A 27,126-nucleotide genomic window follows, 5' to 3' on the forward strand; every position below is an offset into this window, starting at 1 on the left:
GTTGAGGTTAAGCCTCAGGTGATGGGCAGTTGTCCAGGTGCTGACGTCCGCCAGACATTCCGCTATGCGTGTTGCAATCAGGGTTTTCTCAGATGAGGGGAAAGAGAGAAATAGCTGAGTGTCGTCAGCATAGCAGTGATAGGAAAAGCCGTGTGATGCAATTACCGAGCCCAGAGACCTGGTATAGAGGGAGAACAGAAGAGGCCCCAGTACAGAGCCTTGAGGGACACCAGTTTCAAGCGTGCAAGGTTTGGACAAGGAGCCATTCCATGTCGCTTGATAGGTGCGGTTCGTCAGGTAGGATGTGAACCAGGAAAGAGCAGATTCAGCGATGCCAAGTTTGGCAAGAGTGGCAAGAAGGATCTGGTGGTTCACAGTGTCAAATGCTGCGGACAGGTCGAGGAGAATGAGGACCGATGAGAGGGACGAGGCTCTGGCAGCACGGAGGGACTCAGTCACCGCGAGGAGAGCCGTCTCGGTGGAGTGTGCCTTCTTGAAGCCTGACTGGTGGGGGTCAAGGAGGTTGTTAGATGAGAGATATGAGGACAGTTGGTTAGCAACGGCACGTTCCAGTGTTTTAGACAGGAATGAAAGAAGAGATACCGGTCTGTAGTTCTGGATGTCGGTGGTATTAAGAGTTGTTTTTTTGAGGAGAGGCTTTATTCTGGCAGTCTTGAAAGACGCTGGAACAATGCCTGAAGTGAGGGAGGAGTTGATAATTGAGGTGAGAAATGGCAGGATGTCGCTTGAGACATCCTGGAGGAGAGAGGAGGGGATAGCGTCAAGGGGGCAGGTGGTGGCATGGTTAGATGTTATTATTCTGTTGACCTCATCAGAGGTGAGGGATAAATTGGGTAAAGACAGAGGAGGGGATGGGAGGAGGGAGAATGGAGGCAGGGATAAAAGAGGAGCTAATGTCCTTCACTTTCTGGGTAAAGTAGGTAACAAAGTCATCAGCAGTGAGGCAGGAAGGAGGTGGGGGTGAGGGAGGGTTGAGGAGGGACGAGAACAGGGAAAACAGTTTCCTGGGGTTTGAGGCAGAGGAGTTGATTTTGTTCCGGTAGAAGGCAGATTTGGTTGTTGACACACAAGAGGTGGAATCTGAAAGAAGGAAAAGATAGTGAGATAGATCATTAGGACAGTCTGATCTCTTCCATTTCCTCTCGGCTGCTCGCAACTTTGTTCTACAAGTCCGCAGAGGATGGGACAGCCAAGGCGGGGGCGGTGAAGATCGCGCTGGTCTGGAGTGGAAGGGACAGAGGGGATCTAAGGAGGAGGAGAGGGAGGATAGCAGAGTGTCTGAAGATTCATCTGTAGATAGTTATATAGATATAGAGGCACCTCTATATCTACTCCTCACCACTGGATTTCGCCCTCTTTCGTTTGTGAGAAACAATTACTAGAATGGTTGATGAGTCGTCGAGGTGGAGAAATATTACTAGACTGGTCGTCGAGGTGGAGAAATATGCCAAATTGTTTGACCAAAGTTCACGTCATTACAAAGACAACTCCAAAAAAGACATCGCCTGGCGATCCAGAGCTCAGGCTCTTCAGGTGAGGAATCAACAATGGTGGACTAATGCCGCTTTTCCACCGCACATGTAGCTCGACTCGACACGACTCGACACGACACGACTCGACACGGTAGCAGCACGGGTGCTTTTCCACCGCAAATAGTACCTCCTGGACGTGGGCGGGGTCGGCTGCGCGAAAGGGCCGTGACGTATTTGTGTACGCGACGCAAACAACACATACGCAACCCACACATGGACAGAACCCACATAACAACAATGGAGGACATCGATCGCATTACTATTATTAGCTGGCATGTTGAAGAAGTTGGAGAAGTGGAACATGTTGGCTGCGGCGCTGCTATGGATGTTACCAGCATGGTTGCCATGTCGCTCTCGTGACTTCGTCACACTCTCTGGCCAATCAGTCGCCGGCCGTCTGCCGACGTCACCTTTTAGCATCGGCTCAGCTCGCTTGGAACCTAGAGCGAGTAGGTACTAGAAAAAGCAGCCACTTCAGGTACCAGATACCATGGTACCGCGGTGGAAACGCAAAAAATGCGAGCTGAGTCGAGTCGTGTCGAGTCGTGTCGAGCTGGTACCATGCAGTGGAAAAGCGGCATAAGTAGCCAAACCTTTAACCATAATGGGAAATAGATTAAATCAAGTCACATAATATATGGCTAATCACACAATGTAGGTAGAAACCAGATTACTTGTAATATATATTTTTTTATTTAAGGCAAGGCAACTTCATTTATATAGCACTTTTCATACATGAAGCAGACTCAAAGTGCTTCACATAGAAACATTCTCATACAATAAAATAGATAAGTAAAAGAAAACACAGGCAAAGTTCAAAAATGCATTGTCATGTATTAACTGTCTCTCTGGTATCAGATCATGTATTCACTGTCTCTCTGAATTTAAGGAAAATAACATTGTGTCTCGAGCACTTAAATAAAATAGACTGGCTACTGAGTCCAGCACAGCAATAACATCACTGTATTTATCCCGAGGGATAAAAAAGTGTATATATATATATATATATATATATATATATATATATATATTTATGCATATACATATATGCAAAAGAGTATTTATACCAGAGAGGGATAATAACAAAATTATAGGTCATCATGACTAGGCTACACCATACTGTTCTGCCATTGCACACTTCCTAGTGGCGAATTTAAATATTGGCGGTGCCTCTCAGGATCTGCATGGAGCTCCTGGACCAGATTGTGGTATACCCCCTGTTCTTGTCTCCGTTCATTGATGGGGTGCACCCAAACCCTTCGTCTTCTCCTTGCCCGCCTACGGCGCAGCAGACGAAGGGCAGCCACCCTCTGTCTGGCAACAATTCTTTGTTCTGTTGAAATAAAAAAACTCAATAAAATGTAAAAGAGCTTGTGTTCAATTAAAATGGATAACGTAAAATGGATAATGTGTGGCTATGTTAAGGCTATATAGCTGGATAGATAGATAGCTACTTCATGGGTCCCAATGGGGACCAATAAAGCCATCCAGTAGCTCAATACAATAAATACACACAATAACAATTGGCCTTAAAAGGTGACTGCACTATATACTAAAAAGGCTTAATAGAAGTTCCTGCATTTATGGAGATTGTTGATGGAGTAGATGAATAATTGCACAATATAAAATAAATAAAAAAAGAGTAAATCAAACGATAAAGTGCCCTAAAAACTAAGTTGGTAGATCAGCTGCTTGAAAATATACTTTCACTGCGCAGATTATACATTTTTCAAATTATTCAGCCAAAAAAGATGGAAAATAAATAAACTGGCTACAATAGGCTACTCACCCATGGCGTTTCGTCTCTTTGTTGCGGTTGATCGACAGGTGACTTCCTGATTTTACACTTTAGCGCGACGGTCACGCCGCTTCATGTTGGTGCTAGGGGAGGCTTTTGACGCGTGTGAAATGCGCGCCGATGCGCGTCGGAGCCGGTGTGTTTAGGCCTTTATAGTAGAATATATGTCTGAAACCGTGATATAGCATTTTCTTGCATTATTTAACCTATATATTTTACATTTAGTAGGTTTATTAATAATAATGTAACGGTGTGCCAGAAAATGTTGTACTTGTGGTTGTAATTATATAACCTTTGCAGACTTAGTTTCCAAGGTTAGTTCTAGTTTGTTCATGGTGGACACTCTGTATCTCCCATATCTTCTCGAGGAGCCTGTTGTCCTGGTTTTGGTCAGTATTATTTTGGTTAACCTGAGGGTGGGATCTGAATAATATCAAATCAAATAGAAAACAGATCCACTGTGCACTCTGACTTCAGAATCAAACAAAGTTTTTCATTTTCAAACTAAGGTTAATTTCCTGGTTTCCTCCTCTTTATCTATAGATCGGCTCGTTTGAGCACAACCTCACCACAGACCTTCTGAACCACTTGGTGTTTCTCCAGAAGGTCTTCATGAAGGAGGTTAATGAAGTCATCCAGAAGGTTTCAGGTACCAATGTCCATCATGCATATCGATCTGCAGCAACACATTCAGAAAAAGGTTACAAAGTGCTTCACATACATATATACAGCAATTACAAATAAAGAACACCAAATAGCCAAAATATAGCAACGGGAGCATTTCTTATTTTCTCATTACGAAAACCACTACACAACAACAATGTATTTTTAGAGACTGTGATGCTCCCTCCTTTGAATCCCTCTTTATAACTTTAAGGATGAGCATTAGTATGGATGGAGAGAGCCAACCACCTTGGCCGTCTCAGTTGTGACAAAAGGCTGTGGTATGTGTTCAGTGCTAATTAACTTTTGTGTGCGTGTGCCTGTGCTCATGCGCTTTTTGCACGTGTGTTGTGTACACACAACAGGCGGAGAGCAGCCCATTCCCCTGTGGAACGAGCACGACATCTCAACAGATGCAGACAAGCCTAAAATCCTGCTGTATTCTCTCAGCCTCATGTTCAAGGTACTTCACTGTGCTTCAATAGTTCAACTCTTTTAAGTAACTCATTTGACAATTGATCTGACGTCACAGAACCTGAATTGATTGTGTGGTGTTGTTTAACCTTCCAGGGTATCCAGATGACCGCCACCACCCCCTCCATGCGGGCGGTGCGCTTCGAGACGGGCCTGATCGAGCTGGAGCTCTCAAACAGGATCCAGTGCAAGGCCCAGCCCGGCGGGGGCAGCAGCTACCTCAAACTGTTTGGGAAGTGTCAGGTGGACCTGCACCTGGCCCTGGGGCAGATCGTGAAGCACCAGGTAGTTCTGGCTATTGGACCGAGAAGGAGATATCGATGGATGTGTTTTTCTCGGTGCCTGTGAAAACACTATCCTGTGTTTGATGGAGGCTGTGTTTACCAGCCGTTTGTTTGCGTGTCTCCACGTACTGCAGGGTGGATGAAGTGTGTGCATGTCTTGGTAATCATTGATACGTCATTTTTTTTACAGGATTAGGCGTGGTGAATTCTCTCAGAGTTTTTCTTCATTGTATGGAGAACAAATCACTTACAACAGATCTGAACAAAATCTCTGCAATTATGGCAGCAAATCCACGACCCCATTCAACTGTGTGTGTGTGTGTGTGTGTGTGTGTGTGTGTGTGTGTGTGTGTGTGTGTGTGTGTGTGTGTGTGTGTGTGTGTGTGTGTGTGTGTACGTGCATTTTTCTTAAAACGTTTTGTCAAAGTAACGTTTGTGTGTGTATTAGCTGAAATGCTTTGTTCGTGTTCATGCTTTCTTGGCCCTGACCTCCATTCTGCAGGTATATGAGGAGGCGGGATCAGACTTCCACCAGGTTGCGTACTTCCGGACACGGATCGGCCTGCGGAACGCCCTGCAGGAGGAGATCAGCGGCTCCTCCGACAAGGAGGCCGTCCTCATCACGCTCAACAGGCCGATCGTGTTTGCTCAACCAGTGGCCTTTGACAGAGGTTCCATCAATTACTTTCAATAATAATTTCAATATGCTAAATTACAAGAACCTGGTTATAGTTAACTGTGTGTGTGTGTGTGTGTGTGTGTGTGTGCGTCACCACGTGTCTATAGCTGTACTCTTCTGGCTGAACTACAAGGCGGCGTACGATAACTGGAACGAGCAGCGCCTGGCTCTGAATAAAGACATCCATGTGGCCACCAAGGAGGTGGTGGACAAGCTGCCGGGGATCCAGCAGACCTCTGCCCAGGCCTTCAGCACCCTGTTCCTGCAGCTGACCGTCAACGACCTGGGCATCTGCCTCCCCATCACCAACGCAGCTCAGGTGATAGGGCAGGCTCCCTCCATCCTCTGAGCTGTGATGTGGAAACATTGGGCTGTACCAGCTGCCGTTTGTTCTTAAAGGCCCACTATGCAACTTCAGGCATTTCTTCGCTGTTTTCTTGGTTTTGGCACACACATTTCTCTACACAGCGCTCCCTACAGCTTTGTAGTAGATATTTCACAACATTGTCGTAACAACTCGTTGACGACCCTTCCCCATGCACTTCTACGCGAGCCATGTGCATTTGTTTTCAAAGAAGCCGGCGAATGCGTGGAGCCATGTCCGAAGTAGATGTTCATAAAGTGTAGGCAAGGTTATACATTTTTAAAAGGGTGTATTTGTATTACAAATACATAATAATACATAAATCCATCCTTTTTTATAGTTGACGGGGAGAATTTATATCCTAGATTATAATTGTTTTATCTTAGGTTGAACAGAACAATCAGTGTAAGAGGTTTGGCCAACATAATAATCTAAATAAACAAGAACCTGGATTCGGGGATTCAGTCTGTATCTGGCGGACGAGACAGACGAACAGCAAAACACCCATGGAAACAAAGGTGTTTATTTGGTTGCAACCAAGCAAGCTAGAAACATACAGGGCTCACAACAAAACGGTCGAGAAAACAATTTTTACAGGGCTCACAACAAAATGGTTGAGCAAACATATTTGTACAGAGACTACCAACATCAAGAATACCACGAAGACAAAGGCCACCCAAGGGGACTTTCAATTTCAAAAGCAACACGGCCGAGTCGGCGTCTGATTTGCAGTCTTCTTTTTCTTTCAGTTCACGCTATTCCTGAACAGCTTGCCCAACGTTTACTCGTGTCTGGCCTCTCTGCCGGTCAGTCTCCCTTTTCTCTTCTTCTGTTCCTCCGACATTGGGTTTCTCTGTCTCTTTTTAGTCGGCTGATCTATGATGAATATAACAATCCCTTAGTGACTTGTGTTTATATCGAGCCGGTTCCGTGTTTGGGGGTCTGTGCCGTAAAGCAATTGAGACCCGAGACTCCCGCGAGAGTGGGCGGCGGGTCGCCGGAAGAAACATATTCCTTTTCTCCGCCAAGATGCGCAAGGGTGAGTCGAAACAACGAACAATCGAACAAAAATGTATAATAGAACCATCGCAATGACTCTTAGCCTGTTATATTAAGGTAAATCAAGCCAAAAAAGTTGCATAGTTCCCCTTTCACTCGTGTCTGATCTCTTTTCTGGTCCATTCTTCTTTTGTTCCACCGACGGTCGCCTCTTGGGTCCCTTATCAGTCGATTGATCCATGATGAATGCAACAATTGCCTCGCAACTGGCTGTTTATATCTAGCCGGTGCCATGTTTGGGTGTGTGTCTGTGCCGTAAAGCATTTTCGAAACTACAATCTGACTACATTTTCGAGGATACTTCCGCTGCGTCACATCCGGATTGTGTCGGTCCGAACAGAGCAAGTTGCATATGCGCTTTTTCACTGGAGAGGCAACATGGGTAAATGACACACCCACCAATCGACCCAGAAATGGATGCAGAACCATCAGCATAACTCTCAACCTGCATGCTTAATGTAATTTTGGCTAAAAAAGTTGCATAGTGGGCCTTTAAAGGATCAAGCTATTTGTCAACCTTTATACTCCAATATTTATGCGTCATGAATTGAAACGGTATGGGGGACTTCATGGGAATGGATAATTTCCGAGGGGTTTGTTCATGCAAACGCATCATAACACCCCTGCTCCCTCCTTCAGTCCGCCCCTCAGGCCAACCACACGGTGGAGTTTGACACCGGCTCTGCCCTGGTGTTGACCATCGAGAGCACGCTGATCACCGCCTGCTCCTCTGAGTCGCTGGTCAGCAAGGGCCATTTCAAAAACTTCTGCATCCGCTTCGCCGAGGGCTTCGAGACGTCCTGGGACGACTGGAAGCCTGAGATCCGCAGCGACCTGGTCATCAACGCATGTGAGTGACTCACAGGGAGCGAAGGTTCTCTTGGGTCTTCCACATCAGCATTGATGCTAAAAACATCACTGCGCGTTCCCTCTGTTGTAGGCGTGGTTCCCGATGGGACGTACGAGGTGTGCTCCAGGACGACCGGCCAGGCCTCCGCAGGTAAGTCTTCTTTAGTCGATTCACAGCATGCTGTACGTTTGTCTAAACAAGCCTTTCTCAGGAAACGATAAGCCAATGCCTTGTAGTGCTTGACCCACTCAAAGCTACGTAGAGAACAGCGTTGATGCTAAGCTGTTATGTCGGTTAACAGAAATATAATCATTTCAGTCATCCCACCACAGGGAAGAGCATGACGTCATACATGTGTTGCATATAGCGTCAAGCCATTATCCTCCATGGCTTTAGAGTGTATTTACTTATCATTTGATGCCAAACTGGGTGTAGGCAGGGTGGGGTTGTGGGTTATACCGGTTTGAAACCAGTACTACTCTATGAACACCAGCTTTTATTCCAAGGACTTTCTGAAAAACGTGCCTTACATCACTAGTCTTCATATAAACTATCTCTATGAAGACTCCAGTATATGGAATACATTTATGTGGCCCTAATGGGCCACATAATGGGCCAGTCCATGCAGAAGTAGAGAGCGCTCTATATCGTCAATTATTGTTTATGTTTACCGTTTATTTATAGTCCTCATTGAAAAATGTATCATGTGCACATTGGTTTTAAAATCTCTGGCTGGCTTTGCTCATTTCTTTAATTTTGGTAGCTTTGCTGATGGCCTTGTTTGAGGAACACCGTCCGACCACTCCTCTTAATATTCTTCTTCTTCTTTTCCACTCCTCTCCACGTTTCACACAGAGAGCAGCAGCGCCGGGACCTGGACCCTCAACGTGCTGTGGAAAATGTGCGGCATTGACGTCCATATGGACCCTAACATCGGCAAGCGTCTCAACGCCCTCGGCAACACGCTGACCTCCCTGACCGGGGAGGAGGACACGGAGGACATCGCTGAGCGGACCTCTCCCATGGCCGACCTCTCGGATGAGGATGACGCCGACACGATGTCTCCCAGCCCTCACATGGTAAGACGAATCGCCACCCATCACATATCACATGGTGAACCCAGTCTCTAAACCCAGCCTCCACACGGTAAACCCAGCCTCCACCCCTCCCTACCCACGGTGAACCACTCATCTTTGGGTATTATTGGTACCACGAGCTTGTAGACTTTTCTGATTTCATATTCATGATCAATCTTGTGTTGTTAACAAAAAAACCTTTTCATTGATGTATAGATCTATGCAATGCCACCAAAAAGTAATGTATCATCTGGAATTATGCTTATTCTAAACCAAAGAAAGTTCTGACATATATTCTACACCATTAAAAAAGTTCAAGAAGTTTACCGAAAGAAAATTGAAAGACTGAATTAATTTGATTACCTACATTATAGTGTGTACTGTAATAAGGAGACATCATACATGGCTTACTTTACTATCCCACTGTTGTAGTAGCACATTCACCCCGCCAGCTACCCACCCAACTGTCCATGTTTTCAGAGCCCAGAGGTCCCTTTTAGCCCGAGGCTGACATTGCGGAAGCGACTGGTAAATCACATCCTGGGTCTCAGCCCCCGGCCACAGAGTGTTTCTTCACCGGCCGACTACTTAAACTGTGCAACTCCCCGCCTGGAAGCAGGCGATACAAAGACCCTGAGACCCCTCTCCTGGGGCTGTGTATGTAGTCATTTAGTGCATTTTATTTCAGTACGCAAATCAACTTTCAAGGGGTGCAGAGGAGTTTAACAGCTACTTTCTTGTTTTCAAATGTGGAGCTATGCTGGTGTAAATCGACATTATGCAAAGAATGGCAATGCTTGCATTTCATTTCACCGACCACAAACATTAATGGGGTGCTTCACTTTGTCAAGAAATTGTATGGCTTTTTTCCTAACCTAATGATGTTTAAAAACCCTTTCGCCGCATTAACCTGTGATTTATAAAATGGTTTCATTTGAAGGACCAGGTTTCTAAATTGTGAATATTTTTATTATTTCTGACATTCCCAATGAAACAAGCGAAAGAAAAAAAACAAATTAGTATAACATGTCGAGGAAATGGCAAGTTTTCTTTAATTCAGTGTCTGACTTTCATTGTCGAGATGAAAGTGGGTCATAGAGCTACCAACGATAGCTCTATGACCTGTTAACAGGACAATTATGGTTTTGATCCATTCCAGGGTAAGTCAGCAATAAGAAAAAACCATTATAGTAGCCATGTCAATTAAAGGAATGGTTTCACTCTAATGTATAGTCCACACTCAGGGCTCTACTGATGTGCTCAATATGCGTTCGGTAACCTGGCAAATGTGGGGAATCTGGTTGTGCTCTGACAAGAACATAACTGACTCACTATTGCTAGGTGACTGCCGCCTGGGTTTGGATCATGTTAAATGCTTGATATTGACTATTCCAATTCAGTGTTGCTGGTGGTGGTGTCATTATGTACCGTCCTTTGTTTGCAATTTATCCGCAAGAGGTGTGGGAATTTGGTCACATGCATGACACATGACAATTAATAAAAGGGTACTTTTGTGGAATTGCTTCTTGCCATCTCATTGAATAGATTTTAATCCGATGTTATGTAATGACAACATTTTCGATAAAAGCTACTTTGCGCTAGCTGTTGGTTAAGAACGGCTAAGTATCAAGAGCAAAGTAAACCACTGGTCCATCTTCTCTTCAAATTGCAAAAATACGCTAAATTGGTTTATCTCCCAAAACATACCATCATTTTCTAATCAAACTTTAAATAACAACACCTCCGAACCAATTTGGTTTGTAGTGCTTCTTTGATAATGTATTTCAAACTTTGGTAATGGCAACAAACCCAGTTTCACAGATGTATTCTAATGGATAATTATTAAGCAAAGCTGAATACACACATCGTGTGTTCCCTCAGACTCTCAGAATGCGGTCGTCCGTATGTTCACATGCCTGGTGACCACTGAGCACTAAACGGTTAACGCACATTTTCAATAGAATTTCATGTAACCCAAATGAGATATTTTCTAATTAGCAAACCCCTATTTAATTGGCATTGTGTTAGCTTGAGTATTTGTTTCAGCTCAAAGGTTGTTGGTTGGGTCTGAACCCCAATGTCCGCAGCCTAGCTGGGTGCATCTTTGAGCAAGATAAGCAACCTCAAGTTGACCTGTTCATAGACTTCTTAGTGTTTTGACTTGTTATTTAAATGACCACTTGACAAACAGGCCTTGCCTGGGTGGTGTGCAAAACAATAAGAAGGCTTAACCATTTGAAAGAAAATACTCAGGGATGTGTGTTGAGATTTGGGATTGGGATTTTGATAATTTCCTAATAATAATTAAACCAATTATTATTTCCACATATAATATTTCTACAACTTCTGTCTGCTGGAAGCTCTTGCAGAGTTTGGCTGTGAATTTATGGACAGATTAGTTATCGTTACCTGACATGTTTCTGTGGTTTTGTAACAAGGAGCCGGTTGACCCGAGGAGACAACTGGTGACGGGAAACCAAGTGGTAGATGCACGTGGACGCAAGTTTACCAAGAGGCTGGTGGACATCAGAGAGCTGAACGAACAAGCCAAGGTCATCGATGACCTCAAGTAAGACCCTGCTCCTCACCTCCATCCACGTACCATCTCCAACCGTCATAGTGCCAGCTCTGTCTCTGTTGGAGGGCAGTCTGGGGTCCAGTAGTCCTACTGTGTTGTAGGACCTCTGACCCATAAGTCCTACTGTATTATAGGACCTCTGACCCAGCAGTCCTACTGTGTTATAGAGGACCTCTGACTCAGCAGTCCTACTGTGTTATAGGACCTCTGACTCAGCAGTCCTACTGTGTTATAGGACCTCTGACTCAGCAGTCCTACTGTGTTATAGGACCTCTGACTCAGCCGTCCTACTGTGTTATAGGACCTCTGACCCAGCAGTCCTACTGTGTTATAGGATCTTCTGCCAGAAGGAAGTAGATCAAAACAAGGATGGAGTGGGTGGGAGGGATCTAAGAGGATGGAGTTGGTCTTCCTTCCCACTGCCTGGATATACAGATCCTCCAGCGCTTTCTGGTGTATTCCTATTAGCTTGTTTGCTTGCTTAGTTAATCTATTAAGTCTGCTTTTGCTTGCGTTTGTGAGGAAGCCGTACCAGGATGTAATGTTGCAAGTGATGATGGATTCCACCAGAGATTGGTAGGCAGTTGACAAAATGTCTTTACTGACATTGAAGGTGTCTAGTTTCCTCAGGAGATACATACGTTGTTGTCCCTTCTTGTAAACCCCATCTGCATGCTGGCTAAAGGACAGACGTTGGTCGATCTCTGTGCCAAGGTATTTGAACTTCACCACCTGTTCAACCACTTGTCCTTCCAGGGTCAAAGGTGAGGAAAGTGGATGTGGGGTGTTAGATGCCCTCCTCCTATGGCACCCTTATAGGACCTCTGACCCAGCAGTCCTACTGTGTTATAGGACCTCTGACCCAGTAGTCCTACTGTGTTATAGGACCTCTGACCCAGCAGTCCTACTGTGTTATAGGACCTCTGACCCAGCACTCCTACTGTGTTATAGCAGAACTGCTGGGGGGAGACGGCACAGAGACAGGGCTGGAAACCAGCAACTGCAAGGGGCAGAGTTACACCTTGTTTCGTTATGAGGAAATTCTACTCAAGTAAACTCATTAGCAGGAGTCGATGAGGCTTACATATAAAATAATAATCTAAAGTCTGATTTGTGAGATTAGTTACACGGCATCAGTAGTCGTTGACAAATGTATTTATTCTTGTTTTGCACCTCTCGCCCTCTCTTGGGTTTTGCCTTAATGGGTTTTTCCTGTTGTCAACTCGATCTGTGCAAGCTTTTATCGGAAAGTATACCAGAACAATATACAGTTTATGTTCATATTTAAACATTGGTAATTTTACAAAATAAATATTGTTCACCAGGGCTTCTTTTGACTTAAGATTTTGTACAATATACTACATAAATTATTGCTTCTGCCATTTGAAAACATCAGGAAACTTGGAGCCAGTGAAGGTACCATTAACCAGGAGATTCAGCGGTACCAGCAGCTTGAGTCTGTCGCTGTCAACGACATCAGGAGAGACGTCCGGAAGAAGCTTCGGAGATCCAGCATGAGGGTGAGGATTCAGTCAGGGTTCACCCTGGATTGAATACAGAATGGGACCCTCCACTTTATTAGTTTGGGAACTCTAAGGAAGCAATATGATTTGAACAATGTGTGCTCATTAATGGAGGTCATCCTACTTTAGCGCTTTTAACAATCACTGGCAGCTTACTTGTGTATTTAAATGTTGTCCGATGTAACCTATTAACGCTGCCTTTTCACCATCGCCATTTTTGTCTGCACACAATAAATGCATCAAAATAATCTGGCTAACAATTTAATGGACTAATGCCATTACCATTTTTAAGCTTTTAACTGCCAATACTGATAAAATATACAATATATTATCCATGCATCTCTCCATTTAACCTATCTTGCAAATAACACATCCGTGGTAATTGTCATAAAATTATTAACATATTTATCATGAACGTACTAAATTAAAAAGCTAAAAAGTACATTATAATAATCACCACTAAACAGTGATGGTATCAGTGGCCACTATGACATTGTTGATTCCTAGTGGCCACACAACGTCCATGCTTGTGTTGTGGCCCAACAGGCAGCATCGCTGAAAGATAAGTGGGGCCTGGGCTACAAGCCAAGCTACAACCGCTCCAAGAGCATATCAGCAGCAGCGGGAAGACCCCCTCTGAAGAAACTGGACCGGCAAAGGTACTGAGGAGATTTTGGAAGTCTTTTGACGCATTAATACCCATGAGGAAATGTTTCAAATCAAAGCTTTGATAAATGAAAAACCGCCTTTACCACATCTAATTAAACAGAATTAACTCCAATTTCTTCTTGATTATAGTTTTTATTATCATATGGTCCATTCTTAGTACGACTTATCAGTTGTGTTTTATGATTAATACTCATGACAGCAGCTCCAAGGCAGCAGATGTGGAGGACCTGCCTGACGTCCGCATGGAGGCGTCCTCCCCAGGACCTAGGGTCACCTTCAACATCCAGGACACGGTAACTTCATACTATTCTAGAATACAACATGCCAATGTTTTCATTATGAAAACATTTTCATTTTCATTCATCAAAGTTCCAAATGCTTTTCTTGTTAAAGATTTTCAATCCATTGCACAAAACCCCGCTCTTACCCATTTTCCTTCCCAAGCCTGTTCAACTCAACACGGTTTTGTTGATTTTCGAACAAAGGGCTGGGTCAATATGCCCATCTCAAATTTCTACTTTGATTCATGTTATTGACCTCAATAATTTACTCATAAACGAGACTCGATACAAATTCATAATACCAAGTGTTCCCGTCAAAAACAAACGTTCCTGTTCAAAGTCGATGTCTGCACTTTCTTTGGGTATTGGGAAAGAACATTTTCTTTTTGATAACAATAACCTCAGACATTTGGTCATTGAACCCATGAAACAGTCTTCAGAGGCTGAGGCTGCTTTAAAGCAGACATTTAGTCATTTGTTTTTCCTTTGGATATTTACCTTCCTGTTATAAAGTTTTTTACATATTTTTTCATCTGGGTCATCCTTATTGTCTCTTGTTCAAAAAAAGATCAATAAGGAAGCCATGGACTCCACAAACATGCCTCTCAGTCCAGGAGAGGTATTCAAGGTATCTGGAACTACAGCTGGAATCGAACGTAAAACAAAAACTAATCTCTAGCTTTCAGATAGAAAGTGCTGTGCACCACAACGTTCAATATCTAAACTTCAGCATGTAGACGCTGAAGGAGGCAGGATTTGGTTTCTGATTAAAATAAGTTTCACTCCTTTACCAATAGAAAATAAATAGTCATTTGTAATAAATAATGACATTAAGGACTTTCATATAGCTGATGATGAATTTATTGAAACTACAGAAGCAATACATTTGCTACCTGAATACCACAGGTTCTCATGTCAACCACACTTATATCAACGTTATGAACAAAGCACAGCACTCCCTTCTTTCTGAAAGTATATTAATCAAAACATGATTCTTAACTGGGAGTTTATCTTGAAGATGCAATATGCTGATCTATCTGCATTGGCTCACTGTACATCCTGTCTGCTGTCCCCTCAACAGCTCTTCTACTTTAATGTTTCTGACTGTTCATTCCGGGAGATGTCTCTCCCAAAAAAATAACTCTGCATTAACCTTACTCTTTCTGCTGGTATATAATGTCTGAGATGTTGAACATTGGATTCACTGCTTGATTTCAGTGTGTCCATGTCATTGCTCTTTCTGTCGTGCTCTGAGCGTAGTAGAAGGTGATGGTATAGTGATGTGATGGGGAAACAGGATAGACTGTTGATAACTTGGCTCTTGGTTTATTTTTTATTGAGCTAATCTTTAGAATTTTTTTGTATGTGTATATATTGTGTTTCTAAAAACCTAAACAGCTAGAAATCCCTGTTGCCCGCTGTGGTTCTCTACACTGCAGGCCTCAGAAGTTACTGTCATGTTCAGTAATTATGAAGACTATAACTTCAGAGTTAATTTCAGTATGTGTTGCACATTTGTATTATTTCGGCTCTCTCGCTGGCTGCTGATTGGGGAATGGCTCATGCTGTAACTGAACTATTTCAAAATAACATGCGACTTGCAGCTTACATGTGTTTGAGCAATCTAAAATGAACATCTAGTGTCAATCTGGAGTTCACTGATTACTCCCCTCATGTACCACAAATTGAAGCATTACTTATCTTAAGATTACAATAAAAGGCATCCTTAATGTGTTGCACAAAAGTATGTTCTTTGGGATGCTAAACTCCTGCCTCCTTTTTTCTGAAGTTCCCAGAAGAGACAGAATCCGAGCTGCTGTGCGGCGGCCCTGATGAGCCACCACATCCCCATCATCTTGTCCATCCTCATCATCATCATCATCATCATCATCATCATCATCATCCTCAAACACCTAGTAGTGAGGGCCACTACCCGGTGTTCAGTGCCCCCGCAACCCCCGCTGTCTTCTCACCCGCACTTCCTTTCCAGCACGACGGGGGTCACCACCAGGGCGAGCTGTCCTCTTCGTCCTCCGAGGACACAGACAAAGATGAGGACTATGAGCGAGTGCGGCCCTTCAGCTATCGCAGACCGCTGTACGTTTTCTTTTCTTCTTCATTCTATTCTTTGTTTAAAGGAACTGTATGTAAGAATCTGAGATCCCTTTTCATTGCTGCTCCTTGTGGCCAGTCATTGAACTGCAGCCTGCTCCAGTGGTGTGTTCAGAGATCCTCGGGTTGAGACAATAACGATCATAAACAAAAATTTAGAATTATACATTTATGTTGGCGGCGGGGGTAGGGGGGGGGCTATATTGAAGTTCCAAAATAGTAACCAATATTAGTGGGACAAAATATCTGTATGCCGATATGCCGTCGCCCTTTTTCGTGCAATACGAGAATCGATATACTCGCACAAAATTGGCGCAACATTTTTGTAAATGTAAAGAAAAATTATAATTTAACAATTAATTTTAGATTTTTATGCTTTATTCCTGAAGAGTTTGACAGGAAACATCACCCCAAATATCGATACTTAAATTAATAAAATAAGGCGGGACTAAACAGATTTCTAAGCTCCTTGAAGTCCTCAACACATGAATGCCGGAAACTTGAACCGAAGTTAACTAACCGAAGACAAGTTACTGAAAGTCTGGGGTTCGACAGTGAATAAAGACAGAGGTCTAGCACTTTACCTTTTCCGTAATTTTGTATCCTTTATTAGACATATATCGTGGTGTATTGTATAACAATGTATAGATGATTCCAGAAACGCTGTATCAAGCCAAGTCTTTATTATTGCCAAATGACCCAAATCGTCTGGAATTAATTTAGGTGATTTGGCTCAAACAGGACAGTACAATACCACACAGAACAAGGGAGTCTGACTGGACATACACAAAAGACATCACATTAAAACTAAACACGTGCGTTTTTACCAGCGTAAAAATACAATAAATAAAAGTAGCAAAGACAAAGTGCTAATGCATTTAAATACCCTGAGGAGGAGGACATGCTTTGTAAGCAGAGCAGATAAGGAGTGTTGGTTGGAGGATCGGTGCTATTTGAGAACCGGGTGGATCTGGACCTGATGCTTCTCAACCTTCTGCCTGATGGTAGAGGCCTGAAAAGGGAATTAGCGGGTTGTGATGATTCCAAGACTATTTTCAGTCCAGTTTTGACTAGACGGGTTTTAGATAGGTGGTAGATGTTACTGATATCGCAGTAGCTTATGGCGTATGCCGTATGGCGGGCGATATTATCAGTATCGCGGCCCATGCATCGCGTATCGTACCGCATCGTGAGGTACCCTGATATTCCCACCCCTAGTAACCAATAACATTCAATGGTTCAAGACGAATAACCTTAAGAGGGAAGCTGGATTCCATATTTACATCTTATCCTATCTTTTTTGTACTGTGTTTAAGGAGAAATTTGGACCAGGAACTATTCATAGCACTACCATGTCACCCACCATACCACTTTTCATCTAAAATAAGTGAAGGCAAAGTGAATAGTGGGGAATAGTCCCCTCGTCCTTCGGTCACGGGGGCTATTCCCCACTATTCACGGAGCCTAAGGTGAATAATGTTGTATATATTACACGTGAACACTTTTTGGCAGAATTTATTTGTTTTTATTAGTGGTTTATTTGTTTTTTTTAGCCAAATGGCCCAGAAGAAGGCCTCGGGGTTCGCCGCCGTCAGCCAGCTGTTCAGCGAGCGCTGGCCCAGCACGCCCTCTGGCCGCAGCTTCCTCAGCCCCCCCATCGAGCGCAACATCGACTTTGAGCTAGACGTCCGGGTGGAGATCGACAGCGGGAAGTGTGTCCTTCACCCGACCCCCTCCCAGCCGGAGCACGAGGAGGTCTCCTTCAAAAGGTACGCCCCCGTCTGTCTCTACGACCACTGTCGTCACACACCAGAGTAAAGGAGGTCTGGTTCAACGGATATACTTGGATTGCCAATGTTGATATAACAGTGCTACCGGTACGGTAACACTTTACAATGAGGTACTCAAAAACGTGGGTAGTTACTGAGGAACGAAGGAGTAATGAATGATGAACGACCAGGGCCCTAACTGGGGCCCTGACGGGGCCCTATGTGACAGTTACTCAGTAACTACTGAGGAGTTACTGGTAAACAGACTAGTGGACTACTGTATTTGTTACTGAGTAACGAATGATGAACAACCAGGGCCCTAACTGGGGCCATAAACTGAGTTATTCAGTAACTACTGAGGAGCTACTGGTAACCAGTCCAGGGGACTACTGTATTTGTTACTGAGTAATGAATGATGAACGACTGGGGCCCTAACTGGGGCCCCAAGTGAGTTACTCAGTAACTACTGAGGAGTTATTGTTAAACAGACATGGGGATACTGTATTAATTAATCATTCTGTGAATTAGCAAACTGACCAATTTATTATGAAAGGAACTGTATTTCCTTGGGATTTCACAATTCGTTTTTAATTAACAGGGCACAAACGGGTTGATTGTCATATTTGAAAAAATTTAATAGAGATATTCACAAAACATACATTGATATTTATTATTTAACGTTGATGATGTGGCGGTGGTAATGTTAAAAGTTGTTGCATTAGTAATGTTAAAATCTTAAAAGCGATTGTACACTGCTGCAGGGCACGCTTTAAACCTGCCGCCCTTGGTTTCAAGCGCTGTTGAGGGCTGGCTTGGGTCACACACTGGATCGACTGGTAGAGCTGGATCGGACTGATGATGAGTTATTACTAGGGATGGGCAAAATGATTATTTTCCGGGAACTAGTTCTTTCAGTTCAGTTCACTATAACGATTCGTTTATTTGATTCGTTCGTTTTGATTCGTTCGTTACGTCAGATTACATCTTAAAAAAAATAAAAAATAAAAAAACTTTTTTATATAATAATTTTTTTTTTTAAATTGGTCGTGGGTCCGGATAGGACCGTCAAGACCGCAGTCCGCCGTTTGGAGATGCCTGCTATAAAGTACGTTGAACGTCCCACCAATATTTATACCACTTGCTTACTCTCTATATTTCATTCATGGTTTTACATTTATAATTTTATTTTACTTTACATTTAATTCTTCATTGTTCAGGCATTACAAAACTTGCATGGTCATAAATAAAAAATACGAACTGCAGTTTAATTTCTTTGTTTGTTCTTAAATTGACGTAGAATGGAGCAAAGACTCCTGGGATTGGGAAATGCGTTTATCCAATAAACAGATGGAGGTCAAGTCTATTTTCGAAAAAATGTAGGGGGATATATGAGTCGAATGGTATGACCCAAGATACGTCAGACAGAGAAAGCGCGCATATTCGACGGTACCGCCTTGTCATTGGTTTACCCAGGTGCCATTCCAACACCATTGCTACCTCTCATTGGCTGAATCTTTGAGAAAGTTGTAGACTCAATCAATGGAAGTCGCGGGGAGACGGAGCTCTGTTCGTTTGTATATTTTATTTACGTGACCATATGTTTGGTTTATGTTAAAAAAAAAGAATCAAAGAACCAGTTCTTCTTGTTTTGGGGAACCAGTTCTTGTCGTTCACGTTCGGGATTCGTTCGTTGTAACGAATCAGTCGCGACCGACACATCCCTAGTTATTACTCATTCACAAACCATTCGTTCACCAGTAGTGAAGCTTTTTTGATCATTCGTTCACCATTCGTTTACCAGTAGTGAAGCTTTTTGAATCATTCATTTACCAGTAGTGAAGCTTTTTGAATCATTAATTTACCAGTAGTGAAGCTTTTTGAATCATTCGTTCACCAGTAGATAAGCTTTTTCATTCATTCGTTCACCAGTAGTTAAGCTTTTTGAGCCATGATACAGTATCCACTAGTCTGTTAAACAATAACTCCTCAGTAGTTAGTTGTCACTTAGGGCCCCGTTAGGACCCAGTTAGGGCCCTGGTCATTCACCATTCGTTAGTCATGCGTACCTTATTGTAAAGTGTTAGCATAGTAATTAATTATTAAAGTATTTACTGAAGCATATATTAAACAAGGTGGTGCAAGCAAGCATCGCTGAAGTGACTACAATGATGCAAAAGTACCTTGTGTGTAATATTGTTTATAATGCAATTATCACACAAACATAATAAAAAGGTGTGTGTTTTTTTGACCTAACCTTTCAAATAAATCAATGTGAAAATGATTAGAAATTATTTTTATTCTGATTAAATCAATCAACAAAAAAGATATAGTATATATTAAACAAAATTATAATATGGAGACAAGTATGGTATCTTGCTTGAAAGGAGAACTGCACAAACAAACATCTATAAACCCATTGGGTTCATTCAGATCACAGCGCCTCAGGGTTCAACGTTCCTCTGTGTGTTCTGCAGGAGCTGCGATCGCAGCCTGCGCAGTCTGGACCAGGAATCCCCGCCCAAGAAGAAGAAGTTGCAGCCTGCATACAGTTCCACAAGCCACCTCCTCACTGGAAAGAAGTGCCCCTCCACCCTGCAGACCAAGTCCAACGACCTGGAGACCACAGTCTTCTATATCCCCGGAGTGGACGTCAAGGTGTGCTCAGGGTTTTTCTCCACCACAACGGAGGATTGAATCGATAAATGCAATACTTCAAACTCTAAGGAAAAATTCCCTCAGAAGTAAATTTTTCTTCCAAGCACGGATAGAACATAATATGTTTAATACATATTATGTTTTGACCCGTGCTTTGATTATTTTTTGAGATATCCCCCTGGCTGAAACAGCTGGGTACCTCGACTAAACGGTGCTACGTATCCTGGAGATGGAATGGTAATCAACATGGAAGCATTTATTTTCTCCACAGCTCCACTACAACTCCAAGACCCTAAAGACGGAGTCGCCAAGCGTCTCCCGGGGGTCCTCGCTCCCATTCTCCAAAGAATCCAAGCTGTTTGGTATGAAAGATGTGGACAGTCTCGCCAACGCTGTTCCAAGCAAGACGAACTCTCTCACTGCTCCCCTGCTGCCATCCCTCACTTCAGGTACAGCGGCTCCTCCGTTCCTTACATAGTTTAATCAAGTACAAAGAATCATAATATCTACATGCCTCTGCTACCCATCTGAGACCGCTGGTCCGCATGGTTTGTCCTTTTCAAATCACAGATCTAAATGTTATAACTTTGTTCTGCATTTAACTGTATTTTTTGGAAATGCATTGTATAAGGTGAAATTAGCTATATGGTTTGATCGCCTGCGATCGCCTGGTTAGCACACAACGCAATAAACGTGGGCCATTTCAACTCATTCTCAGACATTTTCAGCTAGCTATGATTTTCCCAGTTCCATCTCAAAATATTAATTACCAATCTACACAAGCATTGAAAACAAAAAAGGTGGCCCTGAAGGGCTCAACAGCACGCACGGTCAGCACCAACTCAACTTCCAACAGGAAACAACCGGATGTTGGTGTTTGCTGGGTCGTCGTGTAAAGTACCTTAACATGTGAACTAGCTGTGCCTGTTACCATGTAGAAGTCCTAAGGTGATGACATAAACTACAATGTGCCCCTACAGCCAAGGCCAAGGGTAGCGGCGGGGTGAAGACAGCCAAACTGTATGCCTGGGTCGCTCTCCAAACCCTACCAGAGGAAATGGTCATCAGCCCCTGTCTCCTGGACTTCCTGGAGAAGGCCCTGGAGACCATTCCCATCACGCCAGTGGAGAGGAACTATACATGTTAGTGTGTGTGTGTGCGTGTACCATCAATATGAAGGCAAATTCAGGGCTTGAACACATAAATTTGTTGTCGTTGTAGTCGTAGAGTTGTAGTCATAAACTTGTAAATTTCCAGCTTTAAACGCTAAGGGCCCTATCTTGCATCCGGCGCAATTGACTTCCTACACTGACACATGTGTCGTTGCTAGTTTGCAACTGGCGCAGAGCGTTCTTTTCGCTCCACCGCCATGCGTCGGTGAATTAGGGAATGATCTTGCGCCCCAAGGGGCGGTTCGGCAAGAGGAGGAGGCGTGTTCTGGCGCAAATGTTCCCTGGTGCTATTTTGCAGTTTCAGAAAACAATTCCGTCACAAACCAGGAAATACCAGGTTTAAAGTCAGTGGCGCGCTGTTCGGATGCTTTTTTAAGGGCGCATGCATAATTTTGCTTGTGCACCTCACGCATACACTTTGCTTCTCTCTACCTAGCCACACATTCTTGGTAAATTATTTGGGAAAGAACAGCTGATACAGCGGTAATACTTTGTACTTTTAAATCAATGCATCTGCAAACACCTTACAGCAAACACATATTTTCTCAGAGTATTTGATCTTGAGAAAATATGTTTTGATATGAGTGTTAAAAAGAATGAATGAATGTGGGCGCGCGTGTATGTGTAAAATAATTAATGAATTTGGGCGTGCGTGTGTCCATCTATTTAAACACACGCAAACTAAACCCGTAACGCGTAATACAGTCCATGGCAATGTATAACGGGGTCACACATGCATATTAGGAGCACAAGTCGAAAAGGATAATGCATACAATACTGGTAAGAAACAATTTTGTTAATGTATTGTGAATAACATTAAATAATTACAATTACAATCAGGGCATTTAGCAGACGCTTTTATCCAAAGCGACTTACATCGGTTACTACACACATTGACACACCGACGGCAGTCAACCATGCAGCCAGATCGTCAGGAACAGTTAGGGTTAAGCTGGGGATCGAACTAGCAAGACAAGACAAGACAACTGCTTTACCTGTTTGGCCATAAACTGAGCCATTTGAAGTTTGAAATTCATGTGGTCATGCATCTGTCTCATCGGAGACTGCAAACGTCAAAATATCAACTCGTCAGATTCAAATGCGCTCATGGCTCTTAAAGGGGATGGGACCCTCATTGGTTTATTGCACGTTAACCCCAAACCACACCTACGGGTAATTAGGCTACTTCAGACCAACCCTTTTTAGATTTGCGCCGGGCGCAAGAGTAATTTATGCGCCGGTAAAATAGCAACATTGCCGTAGAACCGCCCACAAAGCTCACTTGCGTTTCAGACCGTTAAAATAGGGCCTTGAGAATGTCCTCAGATCCTTCCCCCGTCGTCATCTGTGCGCCGTCGTATGTCTGGCGAGCAGCCGGCCCCCCGCATAACAGCAGATCCTGGGCCTGAAAAAACAACTCCAGACATGTGTCAATAGTTCCACATTTCTGATTGTGTGAAAACTTCTTGTGCGTATCCCCTTCAGCAGCGACCTCCCAAGAGGAGGACCTTGGCCAATTTGAACCGGTTGATTCTCTGGAGGAGTCGGCCACGTCGCTGGTGTCCTCCTCCACCTCAGCCTACTCCTCCTTCCCTGTGGACGTGGTGGTCTATGTCAGAGTCCAGGTACGGACACACACAACCACTAGGCGTACTCTGAGCAATCAGTAATACTATTAGACGTATTACTGATTGCAAACTTTCCAACCGTTTATTTAGCTTATTGTTCTTTATCGGCCTAGTTAGGAAGAGCTGGTGTGACTCCATGTGTATTGGACTGACTTACGTCTGTTTACATTGTGATGGGCTTTGTCTCAGTCCAGTCAACCTGAGTCTGTTTACTAGCCTGGCTATTGCCAGACCAAGCTCAGGGAGAAGCTGCGTGGTAAGCTGCTGTCATTTCCTTCAGCACAAGAAGCTTTATCAATGGGCCTACTTCAAATGACTCTGTACGCAATTGTGTTAAACCAGCCAAAAGCGTGCCAGCTTGGAGATTAGCTCCTGCAAAAACGTATAGAAACTAGAAACGAATGTATAGCTCTTCTCCAGACCCTTCTGCAGGGCGAACTCAAATCGCCGGCAGAATGGGAGGGGCTACCCAGTCAATCTGTTTACATCATGTCAGGGTTTGTCTTAGTCCAGTCACACTCAAACTGTTTACATGGTATCAGGGTTGGTCTCAGTCCAGTCACACTGAGTCTGTTTACATGGTATCAGGGTTGGTCTCAGTCCAGTCACACTGAGTCTGTTTACATGGTATCAGGGTTGGTCTCAGTCCAGTCACACTGAGTCTTTTTACATCGTATCAGGGTTTGTCTCAGTCCAGAAACACTCATACTCTTCTCCAGCCCTCCCAGATCCGGTTCAGCTGTCTCCCCATGTCCCGAGTAGAGTGTATGCTCAAACTGCCCTCACTGGACCTCGTCTTCTCCTCCAACCGCGGGGAGCTTGAGGTCCCGGCTGTGGCGGCCCACCCCAACGACGGACAACACATCCCCCCCTCCACGCCCCCGGGGCAGCACATCCCCAAACCCCCCCCGGGCAAAGGTGTGAGGAGCCGGACTCTTGTTTAATATCATGGGCTAAGATTGAAAGTTTTAATCGTGATTAATCGCATAGTATTGGTGAGTTAACTCACGATTAATCACAGATTACGAGAGTTTTCGCGTGTGCATTGCGCAAGCTCAACCTCGAGCTGTAAATAACTGGTAATTGTTAAATTGAAAGTGTAGTATACTATGCATGCAAATCAATTATTAAATAGCTTTTACTGTTATTCAGGGCTGCATTCAGCGCATTGACATTTTAGAATGCAAGGCAACTACTATTGGTTGGTTGAAAATAATAATCATCATTGAGATTAAACATCTCTTCCAGTGTCCTGACCAAGACCTTCAGTAGTAGCCTACAGTCACACATAGCATACACCAGGGTTTCCGTTAGAAAAAATTGGTGTCGGTCATGTGACCTGGATGATAACTCTTTTTTTTTTTTTACTTCTCTCGATATTTCGCAGCTGTGAAGCGTGTTGCTACCGACTTAAAGTCAAATGCATCTCCCAAAGCGAGAGCTGTGTTCGTGTTCTCGGCAGCCAGTCAGTTTCGTTCTCAGTGGGTGCTGGTCTCCGCCAGGGCTGCGCCTTGTCACCAATCCTGTTTGTGATATACATGGACAGGATATCGAGGCGTAGTCGTGGTGGGGAGGGGTTGCAGTTCGGTGGTCTGAGGATCTCGTCACTGCTTTTTGCAGATGATGTGGTCCTCATTGGATCATCGGCCTGTGACCTTCAGCACTCACTGGATCGGCTGGCGGCCGAGTGTGAATCGGCTGGGATGAGGATCAGCACCGCTAAATCTGAGGCCATGACTCTTAGCAGGAAACCGGTGGATTGCTTACTCCGGGTAGGAAATGAGTCCTTAGCCCAAGTGAAGGAGTTCAAGTACCTCGGGGTCTTGTTCGCGAGTGAGGGTACTATGGAGCGTGAGATTGGCCGGAGAATCGGAGCAGCGGGGGTGGTATTGCGTTCGCTTTACCGCACCGTTGTAACGAAAAGAGAGCTGAGCCGCAAGGCAAAGCTCTCGATCTACCGGTCGATCTTCGTTCCTATCCTCACCTATGGTCATGAGGGCTGGGTGATGACCGAAGGGACGAAATCGCGGGTACAAGCGGCCGAGATGAGTTTTCTCAGAAGGGTGGCTGGCGTCTCCCTTAGGGATAGGGTGAGAAGCTCAGCCATCCGTGAGGAACTCGGATTAGAGCCGCTGCTCCTTTACTTAGAAAGGAGTCAGCTGAGGTGGTTCGGGCATCTGGTAAGGATGCCCACTGGGTGCCTTCCTTGGGAGGTGTTTCAGGTACGTCCAGTGGGGAGGAGACCTCGGGGAAGACCCAGGACTAGGTGGAGAGATTATATCTCAACACTGGCCTGGGAACGCCTCGGGATCCCCCCGTCAGAGCTGGTCAATGTGGCCCGGGAAAGGGAAGTCTGGGGCCCCCTGCTTGAGCTGCTCCCCCCGCGACCCGACCCCGGATAAGTGGATGACGATGAGGATGAGGAGGGCATCGAGAGTGTCTCTGCTGCTTGCAATGCGCATAAGCCTCGCCACTCTTCCTTCCCCAAGGCGGCTTTGCTGAGCAGTCTTTATTATAGCTTAGATCGGGCCCAGAAAATCAAGCCCGCACCGGCCCGAGCTCGTGCACGTTCTGTCTGAGCCCGGCCTGGCCCGACACATTAACTGTAATTATGAGCCCGAGCCCGACTTCAACCCACCATTTTTTCTAATACATGTATTTTTTTAATACTTTGTACAAATTTTTTACTTAGGCCTACTCTGCTAATTAAATATGTAAGGAATAATGGATAGAACGCCAGTCATTATCGGGAATATAAGCCCAGACAGGGCGAACAGGACACCGACGCGCAGCTGAGGTGTCTTGCTTCGCCCTGAAGGGGCTTATTTTCGATAATGACCGGCGACATATATTCGTATATATATATATACAGTATATACAGGTCCTTCTCAAAAAATTAGCATATTGTGATAAAGTTCATTATTTTCCATAATGTAATGATAAAAATTAAACGTTCATATATTTTAGATTCATTGCACACCAACTGAAATATTTCAGGTCTTTTATTGTTTTAATACTGATGATTTTGGCATACAGCTCATGAAAACCCAAAATTCCTATCTCAAAAAATTGGCATATTTCATCCGACCAATAAAAGAAAAGTGTTTTTAATACAAAAAAAGTCAACCTTCAAATAATTATGTTCAGTTATGCACTCAATACTTGGTCGGGAATCCTTTTGCAGAAATGACTGCTTCAATGCGGCGTGGCATGGAGGCAATCAGCCTGTGGCACTGCTGAGGTCTTATGGAGGCCCAGGATGCTTCGATAGCGGCCTTAAGCTCATCCAGAGTGTTGGGTCTTGCGTCTCTCAACTTTCTCTTCACAATATCCCACAGATTCTCTATGGGGTTCAGGTCAGGAGAGTTGGCAGGCCAATTGAGCACAGTAATACCATGGTCAGTAAACCATTTACCAGTGGTTTTGGCACTGTGAGCAGGTGCCAGGTCGTGCTGAAAAATGAAATCTTCATCTCCATAAAGCTTTTCAGCAGATGGAAGCATGAAGTGCTCCAAAATCTCCTGGTAGCTAGCTGCATTGACCCTGCCCTTGATAAAACACAGTGGACCAACACCAGCAGCTGACATGGCACCCCAGACCATCACTGACTGTGGGTATTTGACACTGGACTTCAGGCATTTTGGCATTTCCTTCTCCCCAGTCTTCCTCCAGACTCTGGCACCTTGATTTCCGAATGACATGCAAAATTTGCTTTCATCCGAAAAAAGTACTTTGGACCACTGAGCAACAGTCCAGTGCTGCTTCTCTGTAGCCCAGGTCAGGCGCTTCTGCCGCTGTTTCTGATTCAAAAGTGGCTTGACCTGGGGAATGCGGCACCTGTAGCCCATTTCCTGCACACGCCTGTGCACGGTGGCTCTGGATGTTTCTACTCCAGACTCAGTCCACTGCTTCCGCAGGTCCCCCAAGGTCTGGAATCGG

At 44.2% G+C, this 27,126-nt stretch overlaps 1 protein-coding gene across 17 annotated transcripts in view; it reads left to right on the forward strand.

Moving 5' to 3' along the window:
• Nucleotides 1-27,126, forward strand: part of kiaa1109 (KIAA1109 ortholog) — a 172,956-nt gene that overhangs the window by 79,915 nt on the left and 65,915 nt on the right. For 6 of the 17 annotated variants that reach the window (XM_060051112.1, XM_060051117.1, XM_060051114.1 and 3 more), the window contains 21 exons: nucleotides 3,895-4,000; nucleotides 4,380-4,477; nucleotides 4,585-4,773; nucleotides 5,275-5,443; nucleotides 5,559-5,770; nucleotides 7,514-7,724; nucleotides 7,815-7,874; nucleotides 8,580-8,803; nucleotides 9,281-9,457; nucleotides 11,239-11,369; nucleotides 12,775-12,898; nucleotides 13,448-13,560; nucleotides 13,770-13,863; nucleotides 14,420-14,479; nucleotides 15,641-15,948; nucleotides 17,517-17,732; nucleotides 20,207-20,387; nucleotides 20,659-20,836; nucleotides 21,368-21,529; nucleotides 23,045-23,184; nucleotides 23,907-24,105. In XM_060051112.1, coding sequence (XP_059907095.1) covers nucleotides 3,895-4,000; nucleotides 4,380-4,477; nucleotides 4,585-4,773; nucleotides 5,275-5,443; nucleotides 5,559-5,770; nucleotides 7,514-7,724; nucleotides 7,815-7,874; nucleotides 8,580-8,803; nucleotides 9,281-9,457; nucleotides 11,239-11,369; nucleotides 12,775-12,898; nucleotides 13,448-13,560; nucleotides 13,770-13,863; nucleotides 14,420-14,479; nucleotides 15,641-15,948; nucleotides 17,517-17,732; nucleotides 20,207-20,387; nucleotides 20,659-20,836; nucleotides 21,368-21,529; nucleotides 23,045-23,184; nucleotides 23,907-24,105 — 3,352 coding nt within the window. The remainder of the gene's footprint in view (nucleotides 1-3,894; nucleotides 4,001-4,379; nucleotides 4,478-4,584; nucleotides 4,774-5,274; nucleotides 5,444-5,558; nucleotides 5,771-7,513; nucleotides 7,725-7,814; nucleotides 7,875-8,579; nucleotides 8,804-9,280; nucleotides 9,458-11,238; nucleotides 11,370-12,774; nucleotides 12,899-13,447; nucleotides 13,561-13,769; nucleotides 13,864-14,419; nucleotides 14,480-15,640; nucleotides 15,949-17,516; nucleotides 17,733-20,206; nucleotides 20,388-20,658; nucleotides 20,837-21,367; nucleotides 21,530-23,044; nucleotides 23,185-23,906; nucleotides 24,106-27,126) is intronic. The other 11 variants (XM_060051113.1, XM_060051120.1, XM_060051125.1 and 8 more) reach the window with 9 other exon arrangements.

Source organism: Gadus macrocephalus, chromosome 5, assembly GCF_031168955.1.
Source record: "Gadus macrocephalus chromosome 5, ASM3116895v1".
Classification (NCBI taxonomy): domain Eukaryota; kingdom Metazoa; phylum Chordata; class Actinopteri; order Gadiformes; family Gadidae; genus Gadus; species Gadus macrocephalus.